At 35.8% G+C, this 19,966-nt stretch overlaps 1 protein-coding gene across 14 annotated transcripts in view; it reads left to right on the top strand.

Moving 5' to 3' along the window:
• LRMDA (leucine rich melanocyte differentiation associated) overlaps positions 1–19,966 on the top strand; it is a 656,646-nt gene that overhangs the window by 380,849 nt on the left and 255,831 nt on the right. For all 14 annotated transcript variants that reach the window (XR_011001305.1, XR_011001306.1, XM_068197419.1 and 11 more), the window contains 2 exons: positions 6,080–6,211; positions 16,465–16,599. Coding sequence is in view for 12 of the 14 variants with exons in the window: in XM_068197419.1 (XP_068053520.1) it covers positions 6,080–6,211; positions 16,465–16,599 (267 nt within the window). In the remaining 2 variants the exon portion in view is untranslated. The remainder of the gene's footprint in view (positions 1–6,079; positions 6,212–16,464; positions 16,600–19,966) is intronic.

Here is a 19,966-nt window from a genome sequence, read left to right as displayed (position 1 = left end):
TTTCACCAGGTAAATAATCCACTCCTACAGGACACGGCTCTTACAGTTTTTTACCTTCATGTTGCAGTTTCTTTTAATTTCATGGCAAGATTTCTGACAAATAGGCTCTGTTCATCTTTCCCAAACAGATGTGCTTCATTGAGCCTCACCTGAAGGTCTGATTCACCTTCTGGGAGTGCCCATCTTTTCTTGCTGCATGTAAGGAGTTATAAGTAACTAGGCTTCTATAGATGGATGAGATGAATCTGCATTATTGCTTTTCAGACAATACCATCATTTGAGGAACTGCTGTTTATTAGTAAAATCCCTCTCTCAAGAAATATCTGCATTTCTGTTTTATAATTGGTAGGAATATTTGTGAAATATTGTGAATGTAACATCTAGAATTCAGGAGACCTCATCTCTTTTTGTCTGTCTGTTTATTGCCTCTACTTTTGCTTGTGTTTTCTTGGAGGTGGATGGTGGCTTCTAAGGGTTTAGAAGTTTGGGCTTCTTTTTTAGGCAATGGAATTGGCTTTGTAAGACTTTAGAATAAGACTATAAAAGAACATATGAAGATTCTGAATTTTTGTGAATCCCCAACATTTTTATGTGCTTACATCAGTCTGGTTTAAGCTTGTTGTGAAAGATGTTTTAGATGTAATAGAGTGTCTCACATAGTCTTGTATGCTTCAGTGTATGAGAAAAGGGGAAAATCAAGGGAATGATATTTATTTTCTTGTATGTCTGGAAGAAGTCAAGTACAGCCTGTATTTTAAAAGATCCAGAAACTTATTGTAGGTCCAATTCATAATAGAAGCTTAGTCTTTTCTTACAGAGATCTCTTTTTCACAGGTATTTAATTATGCTGCTTGTTAATATATTTAAATTTCTCTTTTGCTGATCATATACACAGATATGCCTCAAGTTTTACCCTAATAGTTGCTTGCAGATATTTTCCATCTACCAACAGAAAGATGGAAGTAATGCAAAATGCTACCTCTAGATAGTCTGCAAAATACTAACATTTCTTCTGATATTAGACAAAACAGAGCAATTCTTGCTTTACAGATTTTGGATCTTGGTGGCTCTTTACTGTCACTGGGGTGCTTTGGTGTGTGTGTGTGTGTTCTGTCTAGGTCCAGAAGTCATGTCAGAGCTGTCCATTAAATACTTCATTCTGTTTTCTTTTTGGTTCTATTATCATGCAAGAAACTGTAAAATCACTAAGTAGATTGGCAAAAAAAAAAAAATCTTTTATTCTTGAATACTGTAGAGGCCATTTTTTGATGCTTTACTTGTATTTTATCCATCTGATTTATTTTTCTTTTATATATATTATCCCCATTTTTTTTTATTGTGCTTTGTTTTGCTTTGGTGAGGTTAAGTCAAAGGACTAGAAGTCAGGAGTTCTGAGTGTTATTTCTTGTCTCTTGGAAAATTGCTGGAGGTCACCTTCTGTTAGTCACTTAACCTCTCTCTGCTTAACTACAAAATGGAATTTTAAGCTCAGCAGGTTTTTGAAAAGTAGTTCATTAATGTTTTGCAAAAAAATGCTTTGTGGTCCTTGGCTGGCAGGTGCTGGAGAAATAGAAATTGCATTTCTATTTAAATACTGAAATTATCTAGTACTAGGGTTCTCATGTTGATTCTACTCTCCTGTAATCTATTAAAACATTAAAGGCAAGGAAAAGGTATTTTAAAAAGCTCTTGTTTTGTAACAGCTCCATCTTTAACTTCTGCTAATGGCTATCTCTTGTCAACAAAGTGCAAATCAATTTCAAGGCTAAACCCAAACTCTCTCATTTGCATACTGTTAACTGCTCTCTCTTTTCCTGTTAAACGGGAGGAAAAAGTCAATTAGGTATGAGGCAGCTGTCTTATTAATGAAGGGATGGATAAAATGTGAGGAACTCTTCTTTTATAGCATATGCTTCTGAACAGCTTATTTTTTTGAACAAGGACAACTGCAGAGTACCAAGTTTTGTCTATTGCTTGCAAGGCTTCTGCTTTTTTCATTTATAAGATCTCATATTTTTGTTGTCAAATACTACCAAAATGAAGAGTTGTTCTTTACTTTCATTGTAACCAAATCCTTGTCAGTCCAGAGGGATCACATGAAATAGTGTAGTTGACAATTACCATGCATACTCATACATTAAAAAAAGTAAAATCTCTGTCATGACATTCCTTTATGATTAAAACTTTGTTATAAACCATGAATGAATTATGGAAAAAAAGCTGGAAGAAATCATACTGATTAGCCAAAGGACTTGGATAAAATGACATTTCTGAGACCTTTATATTCTAAAGGATTATTTACTGTCTACTTACAGAACATCTTAAGTCGTTTTGCAGAGGGAGTCGGTTTCCTGTTTAGCGCAGTGTTTTTGTAAGCTAATGAGGGCAAAGCGTGAGCCATAGGCAATGATGCTGTGATATTAGCTGTGACAGGGAGCTTGATCATAATTATCTTAACGAGGATAGGGTTAATTACAGTGGAAACTTAAAGTTTTTTCTGTTTGAATGAGGCGGCACTGAATACGTTGTGATGTTTTGTCGGTTTGATGTGACTTTGAAAATTGCAGTGGAAATCTCTTGGCAACACTTGCTCTCCTCTGGGAGCAGAGTGTGAGCCCTGCAATGAGGTAACTGAGACGGTACCTGTGGGTGAGATAATGGGCAGCTTTCATGACATTAGAACAGGGACATGCAACATGCAATCCACCTTAGTGATGTTTATTAGCCTTTTGAAAGTAAGGGAAACAACTACTTGCCACCAGCCCTTCAATGCTGGTTGCATTGTTGCGGTGAGATTGTGTATTTGTTTTAGTATACTAACATGGGGAGACATTTTTTTATGCTGTGAACTATGAGAAAACAGTACAGATTTAATTTTAGACTTAATTTTAGACTCTTTCTTAGGTTATTTCCCTCTTTTTATACTCATCTCTTATGTTGCTTGTGCCCTTCTTCCTATGCTGTGTATATATAAGCATTCCTCTCCTCTTTTGTAATGGGCTCATAAGGAAATACTTCGAGTAATTAATATTACTTGCTCAACCTCATTAAAAATAAAAATGACAGTATTTTGTACTGATTTCTGTCTCAGATTCTCGAAAATGCTTTCTGCGTACCAATTTACAATTGCAATCCTTTCTTATCCGCCATCTGCAAATTGAGGATCATGGAAGTTATGGGACTTGCTGAAGTTTGTACCATAAAACCAATTGTATGGATTGTACTTAAAATTTTTACAATTTGGAGTACAACTGCTGGGCAATACTTCCTAATATATTATGATGGTAGACACTGTTGCATAGAATTTAGTAGGTAGTAACATTGAATGATAGCAAACACATTTTTTCCTTTTTTATTTCTTTGCCACGTTCTTACCATTTTTGTTTTGGTGCTCTTTTTTCTTCTGTTTAAGATGAAAAAAAAATATCCATGAATAGCAAAACAACATATGGCTGTAAATTTATATTAATGGCTACAATCTCTCTCTGTACTGTGGCAACCCCTCCCATCTCCCTGGACTCTGAATTTAGGTGATTAAATCACCAAGTGCACACTGCTCTGATGACATGAAAACAGCAATTATAAGCAACCCCCTGTGTAACATGGCTCCTTTTTAACTGAGCAGCTAATAACATTACATGGCAAAAATTATCAAAACCAGACAGGTGTAAGGAGATTTGCGCACAATTTTCTCTGCCTATCTATGAAACTAGTACCCTTGTGTTCAGCCCAGGGTTGTGAAAGAAAGGCTGTTTCAATAGGCAACTCCCTCTAGTGTTTCAAGGCCTTTTGTCCCACTTCATGGCTTGTCATTTTGTTTTATGCCTCCCCTGCAGCAGTTTTGGATGTGCGCTTTCTTCTCCTTGCCAGTTGCCAACCATTTGCTGATTCTCATGATAAGAGTATTATATTTGCATAACATAACTCAAGAACAATGTGTATTTTGATGCTGACACTGACCAGAGCCCAAGCAGTGTTTTTTCACAAAGGACCTATTAACATCCCATAAGGCTCTGTGGTGCTGACAAGGAGGTGGCCTTCTCTGAACCCTTTTGGCAAGTCAAAGTCATACATTGAAATGTGAGGTTTGGAAATAATCCACTATTTATATAATAAAGAGTATTTAAGAGGAATTTGCTAAACTAGGTTTGTCAAACTGAAATGAAAACTCATAACAGCTTGATAAACTCACTGCTACTTCCTCTGAGTTTTCTTGCCTTTTAAAGGTACTTGGTGGAAAGCACTGTCTAAGACGTTTGCTGCTTTCTCCTTGAATCTTGACTTTGGCCAAACCAAGTCTGCTGTGACCTTTTGCTGAAATAGCTAGCTCAGTGCAGCATGCTAGCACAGCTTTTATTGGTGAACAGTTTATGTAGGCTGAATTGAGTTTTTTTTCCCAAAACTGTTGGTTAAAGGCACATGCAAAACATGTAACGGTTACTGCGGTGATTATTTCAGTAAAATGTTTCTAACAGAGGCCTTTATTTTTTCAGCTTCAGAAATTGTAGTATCAATGCACTGTAACGATATAGAAATGCCATGATGTATAGGTGGTAAATTTTCTTCAGGTCCAGCTGCTGAGCATCAAAATAGCATCAGTGATAGTTGCACCTCCCTTTCAAGAAAAGAGACTTTGGAATCCTTGGGCTGAAATACACTGTTGCAGTGTTGCAAAAATATCACTTGAATATTCATAGTTCAGTGTGCAGTACCCAGTGTGAAGGTCACACACTTGATTTCTTTTGGTTGTTTGAGCTGTCTAAGTGTGATCTATAAGTGGTCTGTAACTTCTAGCTACAAAAGCAGTATCTTGTTTTTGTTTCACAGATGAATGTTAAATTGTCTTTTCTAATAATACTTGTGTTTTCCTCCAGTAATTGTACCTGTGGAACATTCTAACAGGGACCCTGGCTGTACTTTGATCTTTGCCAAAAACTGGGGGGGAGGGTGTGGAAATCCCCTCAGTATAAATGTCATTGGAAGCTGAATAAATAGTATAACCTGCATCTCCCTTATTCATCACATTCTATTAAAGAGCCAGGAGATACCGTGATGATCTTCCCACTGGTAGGCATAGTAGATCAGCTGTCAAGTCATGCAATCTCAGCATATCTTTAGGTATCTGGTAGGTGAACGAGCTGTGAATGCATGCCTGTGCATATGCTTTGTATATCGTGTGTCTTAGTTGATTAATATGTAGGGTTTTTTTTTAACTGTTGGAATGAGCAAGCATTAAGAATCAGGCTTGGAATAGATGCCTTAACAAGGTACTGAAATGTTCTTTTTTAGTTTTTTGGGGTTTTTTTGGTACTTTGCTGTGAGAGAAATGAATGCTTCCAGAACCTTGTTTATTTACAAGTAATCATCTTCACTACCATGTTGTCAAATGCTTCTTTTTAAAGCTGCTCTCTGCTATGTGACCTGTGGCTTGGCAGTGGGACAGTAAGTTCCAAGAAGGAAGAAAACAAATGCCTTTTCTGTCTGGAGTAATTCTGCATTTCATTTTGTAGAGAACATTTTATTTTGTTTGCATGAACTCAAGAAGCTAATTAAGAGGTTAATAAAAAAGGGGGGAAAATCCCCTCAACATTTCCTATTATTGCATGTAAGGTAACTACTAAGAAATGATACTTGAAGTTGTATTTATTATTGTTAGCAGGGTATGATATTTCTTGGCAGAAATGATGGATGACAACTTAAATTTGTGTCCAGGGAATGAAGGTGAACTGTGACAGAGTTATTTATCTTGGGAATGGAGGTTAGGGTCAGGCGAGGCTGGGTGCCTGAAGGCACAAGACATTGACAAATTCATCCTGCAGGCCCCATATCTGAAGCCTTTTGTTTTGGATCCTGGCTACTCACTAAGTGACCCGCATCCTTCATCCTGCCAGCATGTGAAGGATGTGTTGCAGTGCCAGCACTCCCCTTGCCACTAATGCTTGTCATTCACTCTTCTGACAGGCCCAAACCAAAACTATTCCCACTCCTGAAAAGGAAGGTTAAAATATTTATTTCAGCTCATAATGGCCTCCCTGATTTAGTGGAGTATCATTTTTCCTGTTGCCTTTGTCGTTTGCAGGTCACTAGAAGGACTGAAAACATTCAGTTACTTGGAAGAACTGATCTTGGACAACAATCTACTTGGAAATGACCTTCTGTTACCCAGGTTACCCCACCTCCATACCTTGACGCTCAACAAGAACCAAATATCCTTTCAAAGAAATACCTGCAAAATGTCAAATGAGTTTTATGTGTCAGCCAAATTAAGGTATGTGAAATATAGTTCATGTGCCGACAAAGCATTCTCTCGTTTGGCACCTGGAATACTTCATAGTAATTTATTACAGGTCATTCATAAATGAAATGCACCATTATATCTTCCTGTTGCTCCATTTTAGTGAGAGATCTAAGTTATGGCTCCGAAGAAATCTTTCTAATAGATAAAATAGAGAAAGAAAATAATGTCAGTGCTACCCGTGTGCAGCAGTTCCTGTGTTTGCTTGGGGTTCTGTTGCAGGCTGACCTCTAGTGGAATAGAGCATGCAGTGAAATGCTATTAGGTTTTAATACTTTAAATAGTTCTTAAAGCATTAAAGTAAAGTAAGATAAAATAAATTAAACCCACATAATAATTTTAATGATTTTCTCTATTTTCATGAAACTGGTAATATGCACAATTGGCTAGCTGCTGTGCAACTGCAGCTGTAAAAGCATGTTACTCTCTTCTTGGTATTCCAGTTCTGTATAAATTCACATAAAATGCTTTCCAAATCAGGGTCTTAATACAGTAAAATATTTTGATGCATGATTAAGTCCAGTTGTAACCAATCAGTCACTTCTCCATATGCCTAAAGTTAGTGCCTATTTCTGTTTATTAAGAATAGATATTTCAACATTTGTCTAAATACTTTGAATCAGAGCCCCTAGTCTCTAGGCTTACAGATAATGGTCTGTAAAAACTAATTCTCTGCAAAGTCTATTGGCGTACTCTTGAGAAATTATTCCATAATTTTCTCATACTTTGACCCATCTGGAAATTTGAAGATGTGTAGTACATGATTTTACAAAAGTGAAGGGTGATCCAACTGTGGCCAAAAGTCCAACTGAGGCCTGCAGTGTCTTTGAGCACAGCCCACTAAAGCCCTGGCCTTGTAATTGCAGTGTGAGGACAAGACTGCTCAACTGCAGGGTTTTATTACAGACAATGTAAACTGAGAGCAATTTACCTCCTACTAAAGCAAAATCCTCCTACAGAGGGGAATAAAAGTAACTGCAGATTCTATGATTTCTGCACTTATTTTTGACTCTGTAAATAAATAAAAATCAGCAGAGTAACTTTCTTTCTTGGAGCTGTGGAAATTTGCCAAGAGTGTCTCTTGAACAGTAACAATCATTACTGTACTAGGTATTAGGCTAGATTTATGGTTAATGCAGGGTATTATGGGTTGGATTTGAGTAACTGGTCTTATTGCTCTGTCGTTTGCTGCCATGGTAAAATCTGAACTCACAAAGAATGTACAAGAGCATGCTTGGTGATGCCACTTACAAACCATGAAGTGTAACTTTGGCCCTAAGACCAAAAAGCACGTAAGTATATTTGTCCTATGGGCAAACTCCCGGAGGAGTTTCGCACTTCCCAAAAAGAGAGCAGAGGTATTGAATACTAACTCAGTGAACAAAATCAGAGGGAAAAAAATTATCCTGTAAGTAGTAATCTTTGAAGAGTTTCTGCTGGTCCCACAGACAGACTAGAATAGTATTTTCAAATGTGTAAGCTCTCAAAGTCAATGATAACATGATAAGAAGGATTTGATATGTCCTGGGAATTTTTTTAATTCAATCTAAAAACTATGAAGTTAGAGCTCTGAGAGTATTGAGCTACCCAGGTTTTAGAAATAATATATGCATTTTGTAGCTACAAATAATTTAATAGAGGAATTGCAGAAATACTTGTACAACACCTATTGTATACAAACTGCCCAGAGAAGAAAAATTAACTGCTGTCCATCATTAACATCCTGAGCCCTGGGGAGCAGTGATCTCTTGTAGGGAGGATACATCAGTCTACAGAAGCACAGAGACCTTCCAGATTCCTCTCCTCCATATTAATGCCATGTTTGAAAAAGGTCTTATTTGAACTTTAATCACTTATTTTAATGAATTATTTCTCTATAGAATTCTTCAAAAGATATTAAGAAAAAAAAGTACATTTAATAGAATAATGAAATACATAACAGAAAAGATTGTTCAGTATATGACAGTAACACTATATAAAGGACACAAGTGAGCAAAGAATACTGATCTGAAATAAAACTTCAGTGGGTGGAATATTACCATGTATACATACAGAGAGAGAGAGAGAGAGAGATGAAAATAAACAAAAAGCCAAACTGACCCCTTTGAAAATTGGACTAGCATGTAAACTTTAGAACACATATGAGAGCTTTCCTGAGTATCTCTTAGTATAACTGTATCCTTCTCTCCTTTTATTCTGGCTTAATTTTGATTCATATCTTGTTTTGATAGTTCTGATAAGAGCTTTCTACTCCTTTTGCACGGTTCACTTATTGTGTGGCATTGCATGTGTAAATAACATTTGGGCCCTCCTAACATAATGTCTGAATACTGAACAAATGTGAAAGCTTATCTCTAAATCAGGCAAAGACTAAGAAGAATTACCTGGTATTTTTTTTTTCTTATGGTTGCCTATTACAGTTACAGTCAGCGACTACCAATTTTTCTGCTAGAAGTGGAAGAAGCAAATTAAAATATTACAATCAAAAAAATGTGTTATCGTTCAACTTTTCTTTAATGTATAATCTGTTTAAAATCTTTTCAAATGCAGTCTATATAACGGAAATACCTGAAGGAGAATCATCAATGCTGTGCAGTGTTGGATTATGAATCTAACATGCTTTATTTCATGTATATAGTATGGTTATCTTTTAAAAATTCTGATTTACTTTGGGAAACATATCTTAGTTTCTTTCTCACTCACAGTGGATAGCAGAAAGCAGCGCAGATCAGGATGGATGGGGGCAGATGGGAAGTTGCTTTTGGAGGACTTATGACTGTAGTCACCTATGCTTGTAATCGGAAGCCTCATTTCTCCTTTTAAGTGTGTTGACTAGATACTGTGAATCAGTCAGGAAACTTCTAAATAGATTTCTCTGTGGGTGTTATAGCAGGGTGAGAATTCATGGCTTTTCACTGTGCTGATCTTGACCAGCATGGAACAATATGGTATGGACTTTTCAACTTCCTTTACATTTCAATCTTTATATTATTTGTCAAAACGACTCAAATGGGCAGCTTCAAAATTTGAGAAACTATCAAAAGATAGTTTGTCAAATATATGTATGTATTTTTTATATATATATATATATACATATATACACACACACGCCTGTATGCTGAAAATTAGAAGCTCTTTACTGCCTCACTTCTCAACAGACAAGTCTGATAATGAACCAGATCTGTGATTCTTTGTAGTAAAACTCCATTTCTTTACTTAGTCCAGTAAGCTGGTCATACATTTAACATACATTCTATATACTTTTGAGGAAGTCGTACTAAAATTTCTTGAGAAAAAGGTGTTGAATGTAGATGTAGCACTCAAAGAGGAGGGCCATGAGGATGGTGAAGGGCTTGAGAGGAAGCTGAATGGCAGCTGAGGTCCCTTGTTCAACCTGTACAAGAGGAGACTGAGGGCAGACCTCACTGCAGTTATAACTTCCTCATGGGAGGAAGATGAGGGCAGGCACTGATCTCTGCTCTGTGGTGACAGTGACAGGATCTTTGGAAATGGCCTGAAGCTGAGTCAGGCGAGGTTTAGGTTGTATATCAGGAAAAGGTTCTTCACCAGAGGGTGGCTGGACACTGGAACAGCTCCCCAGGGCAGTGGTCACAGCACCAGCCTGACAGAGCTCCTGGAGCAATTGTACAGTGCCCTCAGACACCGGGTGTGACTCTTGGGGATGTTTCCTGTGCAGGGCCAAGAATTCAATTTATTAATCCTGATGGGTCCCTTCCAACTAGCATATTCCAACTAGAGGTTTTATAATTGAATCTAGGTCTAGGTTTTGAATGGTTTAGGGAAAAAACAAAATATTTCATACCATGGGAAATCTAGAACTGGGCAGAATGTCCATAATGGTATGTACATTTCTTATGGCAAGAGGAGCTGATTCAGATTTAAGTATTATGTGTTCTTGAGTCTTTGAAAGCAGCATGTCTTAAATACCTCAACTGAACAACGTATTGGTAAGTACTTCTGGTATAGTTTGTCTTCACACAGGTCTCATAATGATCGCTAATAGTTACAGATTTGCTTAACCCCAGAACTATAGATAATAATTTATTTTGCCTCTGTGCTTGTTTCTAAATTGTCCTCGAGTGCCTGAAGACACAGAAGTCTGACCAGAATCTCATTATATTAAAGTGCTGAAGACTTGATGTTTAGATTGAGTGAATACATGAAAGTTACAAATTGTCTCCTATGGTTCCCCATTCCCTTTAAACAGACAACTGAAGTGGTACAGAACTCTTCCTGCATAGGCTTCTGAGTTCTCCACACCACAACTGTGGATTTAGTGAAATCTGTGTGGCTTGTTAGAGAACTTCTCTATCTAATGAGCCAAGAATCTTCTAGAATAAAGTGTGCCTGAAATAAAAAATTAAGTCATGTGAATGCCATCAAGGAAGAGAGAAATAGTCTTCTATACATCTATGGAAGAGAGAAGTAGTCCAGGTGATTCCTTATGCTGTTCTACAGCAGTGCTTGCAGGAGTTGAGCTGCAGGTGTCAAAACTTTTTAAAAAATTGTGACCTGCTACTTTATTTTTTTCTTTGTGATGTGTTTTTGCTTAATAACATTGAAATGTGGTCTTCAAATCTGCAGCCTTGGAACCACGGGGATTTTAAAATGCCTTTAAAAGCACTGGCAACTCCAGCTACATAAAGAAAACTAAAGCTGCTCCAGTAGGCAGAATGGGATTTTTTCCCCATATATTCAGTATGCAGGAAGCTCTCCATGAGATATATGGACTTAGTTAATTACCATCCACTCTGCACCTTTTTCTTCTTGAGCAAAGTGGTTTCAAAGTCAGTGAGCAAGGCCTTGTCTCACGGTCCTATCTCCCTACCTGATAAGGCTCAAACCAGAATGTGGCATACAAATGACTGTGTGTGCACACAGAGAAGAGGGAGATGTATACTTGCATATTGCAAGCTATTTCTGTGGTTATCCAACCTTGAAGACCTAGCACATTCTAATGGAAAAGCGTTCAGGTGGCAAAGATCTTTTCATACTGCATTCAGAGGAGAATTGGTAACTTCTGATTCAAGGCTATTTGTGTGTGGAACTGCTTGTGATTGCTACATCATGTTTGTGATAAATTTAATTGAAGCAAATGTTTCAGCTGGGAATAAATATAGGTACCTTGCTCATATATGACACTGGTAGAAGTGTTATTCAGCTGTTTTAATATTAGGTTGATTGCAGCAACTGCATGACAGATGATTAGTTGGCAGAAACTTTTGAATGACAGTTTTGGGACTTTCTGTGTCATTATCTGGAATTCTGCATGATATTCCTGATATTCTCATGTACATATTTCAGAAATATTTTGAATGTATGTTGATTGCTCTTTACGGTGTCTCTGTGCTTCCAAGAACCTCCAAAAGCTGTAGCCAATGAAGCTCATTAACATGGAAAGTTCTCCTGCACACTTTTGGGGAAGTGGAGTGACTTTTTGAAAGATAATGGTGGAGCAACTTGGAAAGCATTGAGAGAGAGAAGAAGAGTGGTTACATTTCTGTATTTGAGTGTGTGACTAGTAAAAAGAATTGCCAGTAGACAAAAAGTTAACAGAAAAAAATCCCAGATTCTCTTGCACATATCAAACTATATGTAAAAAGTAATTGTATGGTGAGATAGGAAATGCATAAGTTTTTTTAGACAGAATAAATTAATTTAGAAACTTAGCATAGATTGTTTCTGCATGGGTTTGACCTGCAGTTTTTCCCAAGAACAAGCATGAATACGGTTATACCAATAATGCTGGTAAGGAAAGAAGAAATGCTACAGTGTTTGGGGATCGCCAGCATTAGTGCTCAGTACCTAAAGCAGCTGACCTTTATATTATTCTCCATGCAGTGTCTCTGCCCTGGAAATATGCAGAAAAGACACAGCTAAAGAGAATTCAGAAGAACACAGAAGTCTGCAATAGAGGAACTTGTGAGTCATAATGAAATAGCTCTTTGTGAATCCACTCAACCTCTTAGAAGTGTAACAGAATAGTCTTTTGCTATGCTTGCTGTCAAAAGACACAGCATCAAAATGACTGTCCCTGCTTGTGAGATGCTCCTGAAATTGACTAAGTGGCACTATCCACTCAGAGTTTACAAGTTTGTCCTTGTGCAAATGTAATATTCCCTGGGAACTAATCTTTGAATGGTTTGAAGGGGGATGTAGTCCTGGCTAGCCACTAGAATTTTAGTCCAGGCTACAGGATTTTCTAGAAAACAAAAATGCAAATGCTACAAGCTTGCGCAGACAGTTAATTCTTAGCCAGAGAAAGAAGATACATAATTTGCTTTGGGCTTTTGCTTGTTCTTTCTGCCTTTGAGAGAACCTCAGAAGCAGTGGTATTGAATATGAGAGAGAGTGAAAACAGGCAAGTCAGAACATGCCTATTTGTAGGATTTTTTTGGTTCCATGAAACTTGCAAGAAATTGTATTGTTCTACAGCTAAAGTAGTAGTGCTGTAATTATCAGAATAATTCTATTACTACTGTCTCAGTGTTGCTGGCATTTGTCTTTCTGAACAGAAAATCTGGTGATGTGGTTGTGTGTGGTTGTGTATGCTTGTGAGCAGTCTAAACATGCACCTGTGGTATGCACATTGTAACAGTCTGAAGGGGCTTAAAAAAGTTCATCTGTGAGAAATACCCAGTTCTTTTAAACATTTCTCTCATTTAAAACTAGAAATAGTGCAAGAAATAAGTACAGTTCTTTGGATGAAATTTTAAAGTATGTCCAGTGTGTTTCTGTTAATTGTTCCTGAAGACCAAGTTACATTTTTGGAGGGAACCATTGTTGTGTAATTCCTGAGAATATTATAGCTTGTGAGCTGTAGAGCTGATGATTTTAAAATTTTAATTGTTGCAGTTTTTTATTTTGTTTGGTGTCTGTTAGAAAGAGAGGCATTGATAGATTGGTAATGGTGGCACTTGAATTAGGAGATGGATTACTACATTAAGGGTTTTTAATTATCACAACAGCAATACTTTACCCATTTCTCAAACAGTAGACTATAGTGTGTTAGCATCACTATTACATATTCACCTGGTGTTCAGTGACACTGACTTTAGACAGATCAGTCCAGAGCTATTTTTTACAGACCTCTAAATAAATAAATACATTCTCACTAGCACTGTCCATGGATTTAATTGTGTGTTTTCTTTTTTAGAGAGAATGGAGCTGAAATTGGTCTTAGAAGTGGCACAGCAGGATTGGCAGCTCTTTGGCTCTGATTGCACCAATATAGCTCTGCTGGGACTGCAACAATAAACCATAAAAAGGAAGCTGGCAATAAAATTTCAGATTTGCTTTGATTTTCTCTTTCCATATTTTCCTAGTGTCGTTTTAGAAAGACATAATGCTTTTGGTGGCATCATATAGTTCCAGTATTGTGATTTAAATAAGTATTTGGCATGCTAATTAACTAAACACTACACTAGAAGTGCACCATGACTTATGAGTAATCTCTGAGAAATACTTAATCATGAGAATTTTAACAGGATATAATTTTTTTTGTACATGCTTTGTAAAAAAAAAACCTGTGGTGTTAGGTGAATGGGGCTTCTTGGAAAATCAGTCTGTACTTTGCATTTTGTTTCTAAGAGGGAAAAGATATCTAAGTCCTAAAAAAGAGAAAAAATTATTACTTTATTTATGATATAACTACTAATTCTCTTGCATGTGATACTTTTTAGGGGGTGTTTTTACATCTGAAAATAAATGCTCAGGGTTTAGATTTGAGATATTAGAATCTAGACACTAACTTCCAAATTTGGGAGATTTAGATTTTTGAAATGGAGATCATCAACTCCTGTTACTTACCTAAAATTCTTGGTGAATATGTCTCTGTCTTTTGCTTTCCATAGGTGTAGTCTTACACTCTTTGAGGTGTAGTCTTACACTTTTTGCATATCTAAGCTGACACTACTCTTCATTACATTTCTAAATACATTTTGCTATATGCCTTGAAGGCTGCATGTTCAAATGGGAGTTAGAATACGTGTCATGCTCCACATTCAGCAAACTTCTGGGCAGAACAGCTTTTACACAAGAAATAGCTCTGCTGAACTGAGAAGCAAAAGTCCTGCATGTTTACTTCATTAAAAAAAGCAAAAATTTTGAATGACTTGGGGTTTTTTTTTTGTTGTTGTTGGGGTGTTATTTTTAGGGTTTTTTTTTTCCCTTTTGATAGGAAATTGCCAGATACAATCAAAGCCTTGCAATAGCTAACCTCCTGTGTGTGATTGCTGTTATGGCAATTGCTGCCTTTTGTAATAATAAACTATTTCTCTCAGGGAACCTTTTTGTGACTTAAGCAATCCTGAGAGAAATTAAGTGTTGCTCCTGGCTGAGGGAGGGTGCCAGGTTCAAGCACTTCTTTAACAGCCTTTGGAAACTTTTAAAAAGCCTTTTCCACACTTGAACATGTGTGGAAAAACAGTTTGTGAGTTTCCCATCACAGTCACATACTTCCTGAAAGAGCCATGAAAAAGTTTATGTGTGAGCTTAAGGTCCAGGTATAAAAATGAGCAACAAGTTTGGATTGGTAATTCGTCCTAGCTAACAAATCATATGGTGCTACAAAAAGATAATTTTTTTTCTTGGGATTTGGTAGATTAATTACTGGTATAAAGCAGTCTGTAATGTGGCTTTGCCAAATTAAAAGTTAGCATTCCTATCTTTTCAATGAATTCATAGATCTTATTTCAAACCCTCATTTTCCTCACTCATACAAAATATTTAACTATGATTCCTTAGATCTTATGGGACAGAACACTAACTATGAATGTAGATACACTGATTTTAGTATATTAGAATTAGTAATTGTTGGCATGATCTTCATGTGTGTTTGGAAATAAACTAAAATTTCAGGCTTACAAAGGGAAGACTACATTTTTAACAATGAAGCTGTTTTCTCCTTTCGGTATTGTTTCTGTTGCCCTTAAGATATTGGGGTGAAGAAATAAAGTAAATTCCATCAGCTAAAAATAACAAAGATAAGAAAAACACATAAATCAAGTATAAATAATAGCAACAAAAGTGAACTGAGGATTTAAAACAATAGTTTGTCTCTAACAGCAGGAGCGAATAAAAACAGAGCAATGAAATATTCTTTAATGGTTTTGAATAATTATTCCTCTTGTTTAAGTCAGTTGATTTTTAAATATTGAAAAAAACTTTTTTCACACACACAGGAAATATTTTTTGAGAATCACAACAATATCTTTGTAAGTAAATTGAAGTAAATTAGAATGTATATTTCAAATTTTAGAGATTGTCATACTAGGCCGTAATAAAAAAAAAATTATTTGATCAATTAACAAATTGAGGTGCAAATGGTTGAATATTGTTGTTAGGCTTAATCCTAAAATGTGATTTCCGGTACTGCAGTGGTTAAAGACAGTTTAACCTTTGTTTGTTTGTTTTATTCAGGTTTACAATAATGAAGGTGTACCCTTCTTATTTATGTTTCAAGAAATACAGTTAAGTTGAAAAGCCTTATGCACATCAAAATAGAAGTCTCTTTTAATTAAAAATTTTGTGCTTTACAAGAGTTTAAAACTTCATATATAACGTATTTGTAACACTGAAACCTTTAAGTTGCACTTAGTAAAGCATTAATTGGCATATCCTAATTGAGTAGTTACAAATGTGTTGCTGTGACACTCAAAACGTTTATATGCTGGGAGTGAACCTGGGTTGTTGTGGTTTGACTTTTTTCTTTTTCTTTTTTTTTTTTTTTTTTTTTTTTTTAAACTCATTTTTCCAGTGGACTGAATATATTAGTGATGAATGTGCTGTGAAACTAACTGTTTGTTTCCATGCTGGAAAAGTTTCATGGCTCCAGCAATTGCTAGCCATTTTACCACACAGCATCCATCATTTTGTCAAAGTTTTAATGTTTTGTAGTGAACCACCTAGGAAAGAAAGGAGGAGAAAAGAATGACAAAACAGCCCAATTCTTTCATTCCATGCCAAAAAACTGACTGAAGTTTATCCCTGTTTGCCCTTGGAACAATTAATGTGACATTTTCCTGAATGCCATACTAAATTTGATTGTCAGTTATTGAAATGTATGTTTAAATCAGCAGCGATGCAACTCCAAATGCTTCTTTCATTAATGTCATTGAAGCCTTAACCCACTACCTTTGACACATAACAGAATTAGAAAGCCTTTTGGACCATTTGGCTGAAGTTGTGCCCTCACTACAGTATCTCAGTTTGCTTGGAAACATTGCTTGCCCAAATGAACTGGTCTGCAAAGAAAAGGATGAAGATGACTACCAGAGATACAGGTTAGTGTTTTCATTTGTAGATGTGATAAGGCATGAAAGTTCTGTTTCACTACTGGAAAAATCATCCCAGAGTCTCAAACAAACATCTATTCTATTCTGAAAGCATTGTAATGTTCTCCCATGAAACACCTGGGAATTTGAGTAGCCCTCATTTCGGTCATATCATGCTCAGGAGCACTGTTTCAAGAAACTTTTCAGTGCTGTCTGAGTTGAGCAGGTGTGCGCAGGATTTCCTGAACGTAAGTAGTCATATACCCCTACTCAAGGCATTTCCTTCTTAAGGCCAAGATAAGGCAAGGTTTGCATACACTGAGGGTGACAGGCAATAAATAAAGAAAAAAATTCACTTCACTGAGATAGCCAGTTGCCTTGTCTTCTGCTTCTGTTTGATATGGTGCTAAGTTGCTTCTACTGTATTTATCAAGGCACTATTAACACAGAATAAATAACTCCTCCTATATTGTGCTGCTTCACTCAGAGCAGTTACATTCCAATACAAAAACCCCAAACTATCTTTTATAATGTAATGTCAGTGAGCTAGATTACACAAGAGGTCATCTGAAATTTAATATGAAGGCTTGATAAAATACTCTAAGTCCAACTGAAATGTTGCTAAAAGTTGTAAGGATTATTTTGAAAAAAGGCCAGAAATACTTGTAACTGATGATGGTTATGACTATAGATTCATAACTTATGGAATGTCTGCTAAGTGATGAAATTTTCAGAGCTATAACCTTAAGACAGGTGAGACACTGATTTCTCAGGAAAAAAGAAGACATTAGATGTATTTTTCCTTGCTACCATCTGAGGCATTATTTCAGTCCTTGTGTGCTGGCACTTTTCACATTGGCTCCTACAGGCATTTGGAGGCAAGTCAGAGCCAAGCAGTGCTGATCACCTTGCCTTGCAGAGCCTGAGCTTACTTTTTATTAGGATCATCCACAGTATTCAGTTATATGATAAACTCTGATCTTATCTTCAGGTAATCCAAACTGTGCTCTAGGAGTTAGGATAAAACAATATAAAGTCGAGGAGACTCAAAGCAGGTTTATGGGGAATTTATGGGCTTGAATTCATTGCATTCAGAAATGATGAAGGTTAGACAGCAACACAACTGTTCTGATGTGCACATATACTTTTGTATTTGTTTCAAATTTTTGAGAAGGATTTCTAGTTTGTCACACTTTCACCTTTTAATGAGTCTACTTTTGAATCCAGCTTAGCATTTTGATTTTCATGGAGTGGAGCAGCCTAGGTTCAATAAAATATTTTCCCTTTGCTTTCACACTTAAATGGAAGGTATGCCTACTATCCAGCTTACAAGACTATAATAGTGCTGTCTCTATGTAAATTTATGTGACATGTGCTCTAGAAAATTGCTTAAAAATGAATGATATTTCTACAGTTTACTGTTTTTCACTTTAAGTATGTTTTCTGACAATATGTCTCCTATTAATCATTTAAGCAAAAGTAGTATGTTAAAGGAGCCATTCAGAGGCAAGAACCCATGGTTCATTTAGTGCTCTCTGAAAAAAATCCTTATTGATTGGCATCTTCTGTGGTTATGTGATGTAATATTTATAATATGTCACAGAGCCATACATCAAAACAAGCATGTCCCTTGTTTCATTTCAATGCAAAAATGTTGATTTCATAGAGGTCAAGGTAGTTTTAGGTCACATCGTGGTAAACCACTATGTCAAAATGTGAAGGGATTCTATTTATGTATTTTCTGGAAACTGCAACATTGCTTTCATTTTCTTTCCTCTCAATGTTTCAAAACCCTGGGTGGTTTTTTTTTCCCTTATAAACTGGGTTGATTGAAATACCTTTGAGAAAGAAGAATGGGCTTCTAATTAGTTGAATGATTTATGGTTCTGCTGCTATAATGAAAGCTTCCTGATCCTTTTCCATTATTATTTGTTGCATTATATGAAATGTATTTGCTAGACAGCACCAGATTCAAAACCCAAACCCATGGATCAATCAATCGATCTATCTGCCTATCTTTAGGGGAATATATATCACGTACATGGTGGAACTGATTAGAAGTACTCTTCTAATTTTACTCTGAGTAGCTAATTCAGATTTTTCAGTATACATTCTGAAGCATCTTGAACACAACTTTTATATTCCAGTTTGAGCATTTTTAATGGTTTGAAATAACTTTTTTCCTAAGATTATTTTTTTAGAAATTTATCAGAAACCAGCAAAAGATTACACTTATGTGAAGTTGAATCATGCAAAAATTTGAATTATGCAAACATTATGCTTCTCCGTAACTTCAACTGGCTTTGTTTTGTTCTGAATGGGAACTTCTTTTTGTAAATTTTTGCAGTGACCATTGGAACCAGAGCTTCATTTTTCATTAAACTTTAATTTTGTTCCTACTGACTTCAATTAAAGTTCAGGCTATTTAATTCCTCAACTAGAAGGAGAAAGGTGCTAGAAATCAAAGCTTTACTTAATCTTCTAATTCCAACAAACTGAAAAGATCTGTTAACCCCCCAAAATCTTAATGTTAAAAAAATGTGGAAAATAATTTTTTTAAAAATTCAAGGTCCAGTAATTCACAATGATCATAAAAACAGAGGTTAAAATAAATATTATTTACTTTAAAAATAATTAGGTTTTATCAAAAATACTTGGAAAATATACAAAAGTATGCTTTTCGTCAAGAAATTATGATTTGGTTCTTCAGATGATCCATTGGTATACCTATGGATCATTTCTATCATTTCTGTACTAGATCTCTTTTCTAATCTTACATTAAAACTAAATTTTATATTGAAACATTATTGTGTTTTTGTTCTCAAAGTAGTTATTTTTTGTCTAAGAACCACAGCAACTTTTGAATGAGATTTTTTTAGGGAAGAAGAAAAGTGGTTTTTTTTGCTATCGCTGTTATTCCTTCTTACATTTCAAATGTGTAGGAGAACAGATTGATGAAAAACTCTCTGGGTTATTGGAATTTTTGCTTGAACAGAAAAAGAAAATGGAAAGTTCCCTTCTGTAATATTTTTATAAGCAAACTTGTTTGGTTCATTTTAAAGACTCATGGTTTTTTTCTATCATTGTTAAAATGGCTTTAGTTTCTTACTATTAAAAAGAATCTTTAAGTTCTCTTTATCTTATTTTTGAAGCTTTCTGTGTTTGGGTATTAATGTTTTGTACAGGTATATTTTTCTGGTGAGGGCAAGGGAAAGCAGAATATCTAATATGTAATAGCGATAGGAAAATTTAAAAGCTTTTGGCTCCAATAGGAAGCAAGAAACACAGAAAAATAGCTTGCAAAACAGTGTCCTTTAAAATAACCTAGTCTCCAATCTCTGCTTTGAAGATTGCAGGGAAAACAAAGGTCATGACC

The sequence above is a fragment of the Anomalospiza imberbis genome, chromosome 8, assembly GCF_031753505.1.
Source record: "Anomalospiza imberbis isolate Cuckoo-Finch-1a 21T00152 chromosome 8, ASM3175350v1, whole genome shotgun sequence".
NCBI lineage: Eukaryota > Metazoa > Chordata > Aves > Passeriformes > Viduidae > Anomalospiza > Anomalospiza imberbis.
Note: the sequence above shows the minus strand (reverse complement) of the source record. Positions and strands in the feature narration are given on the sequence as shown.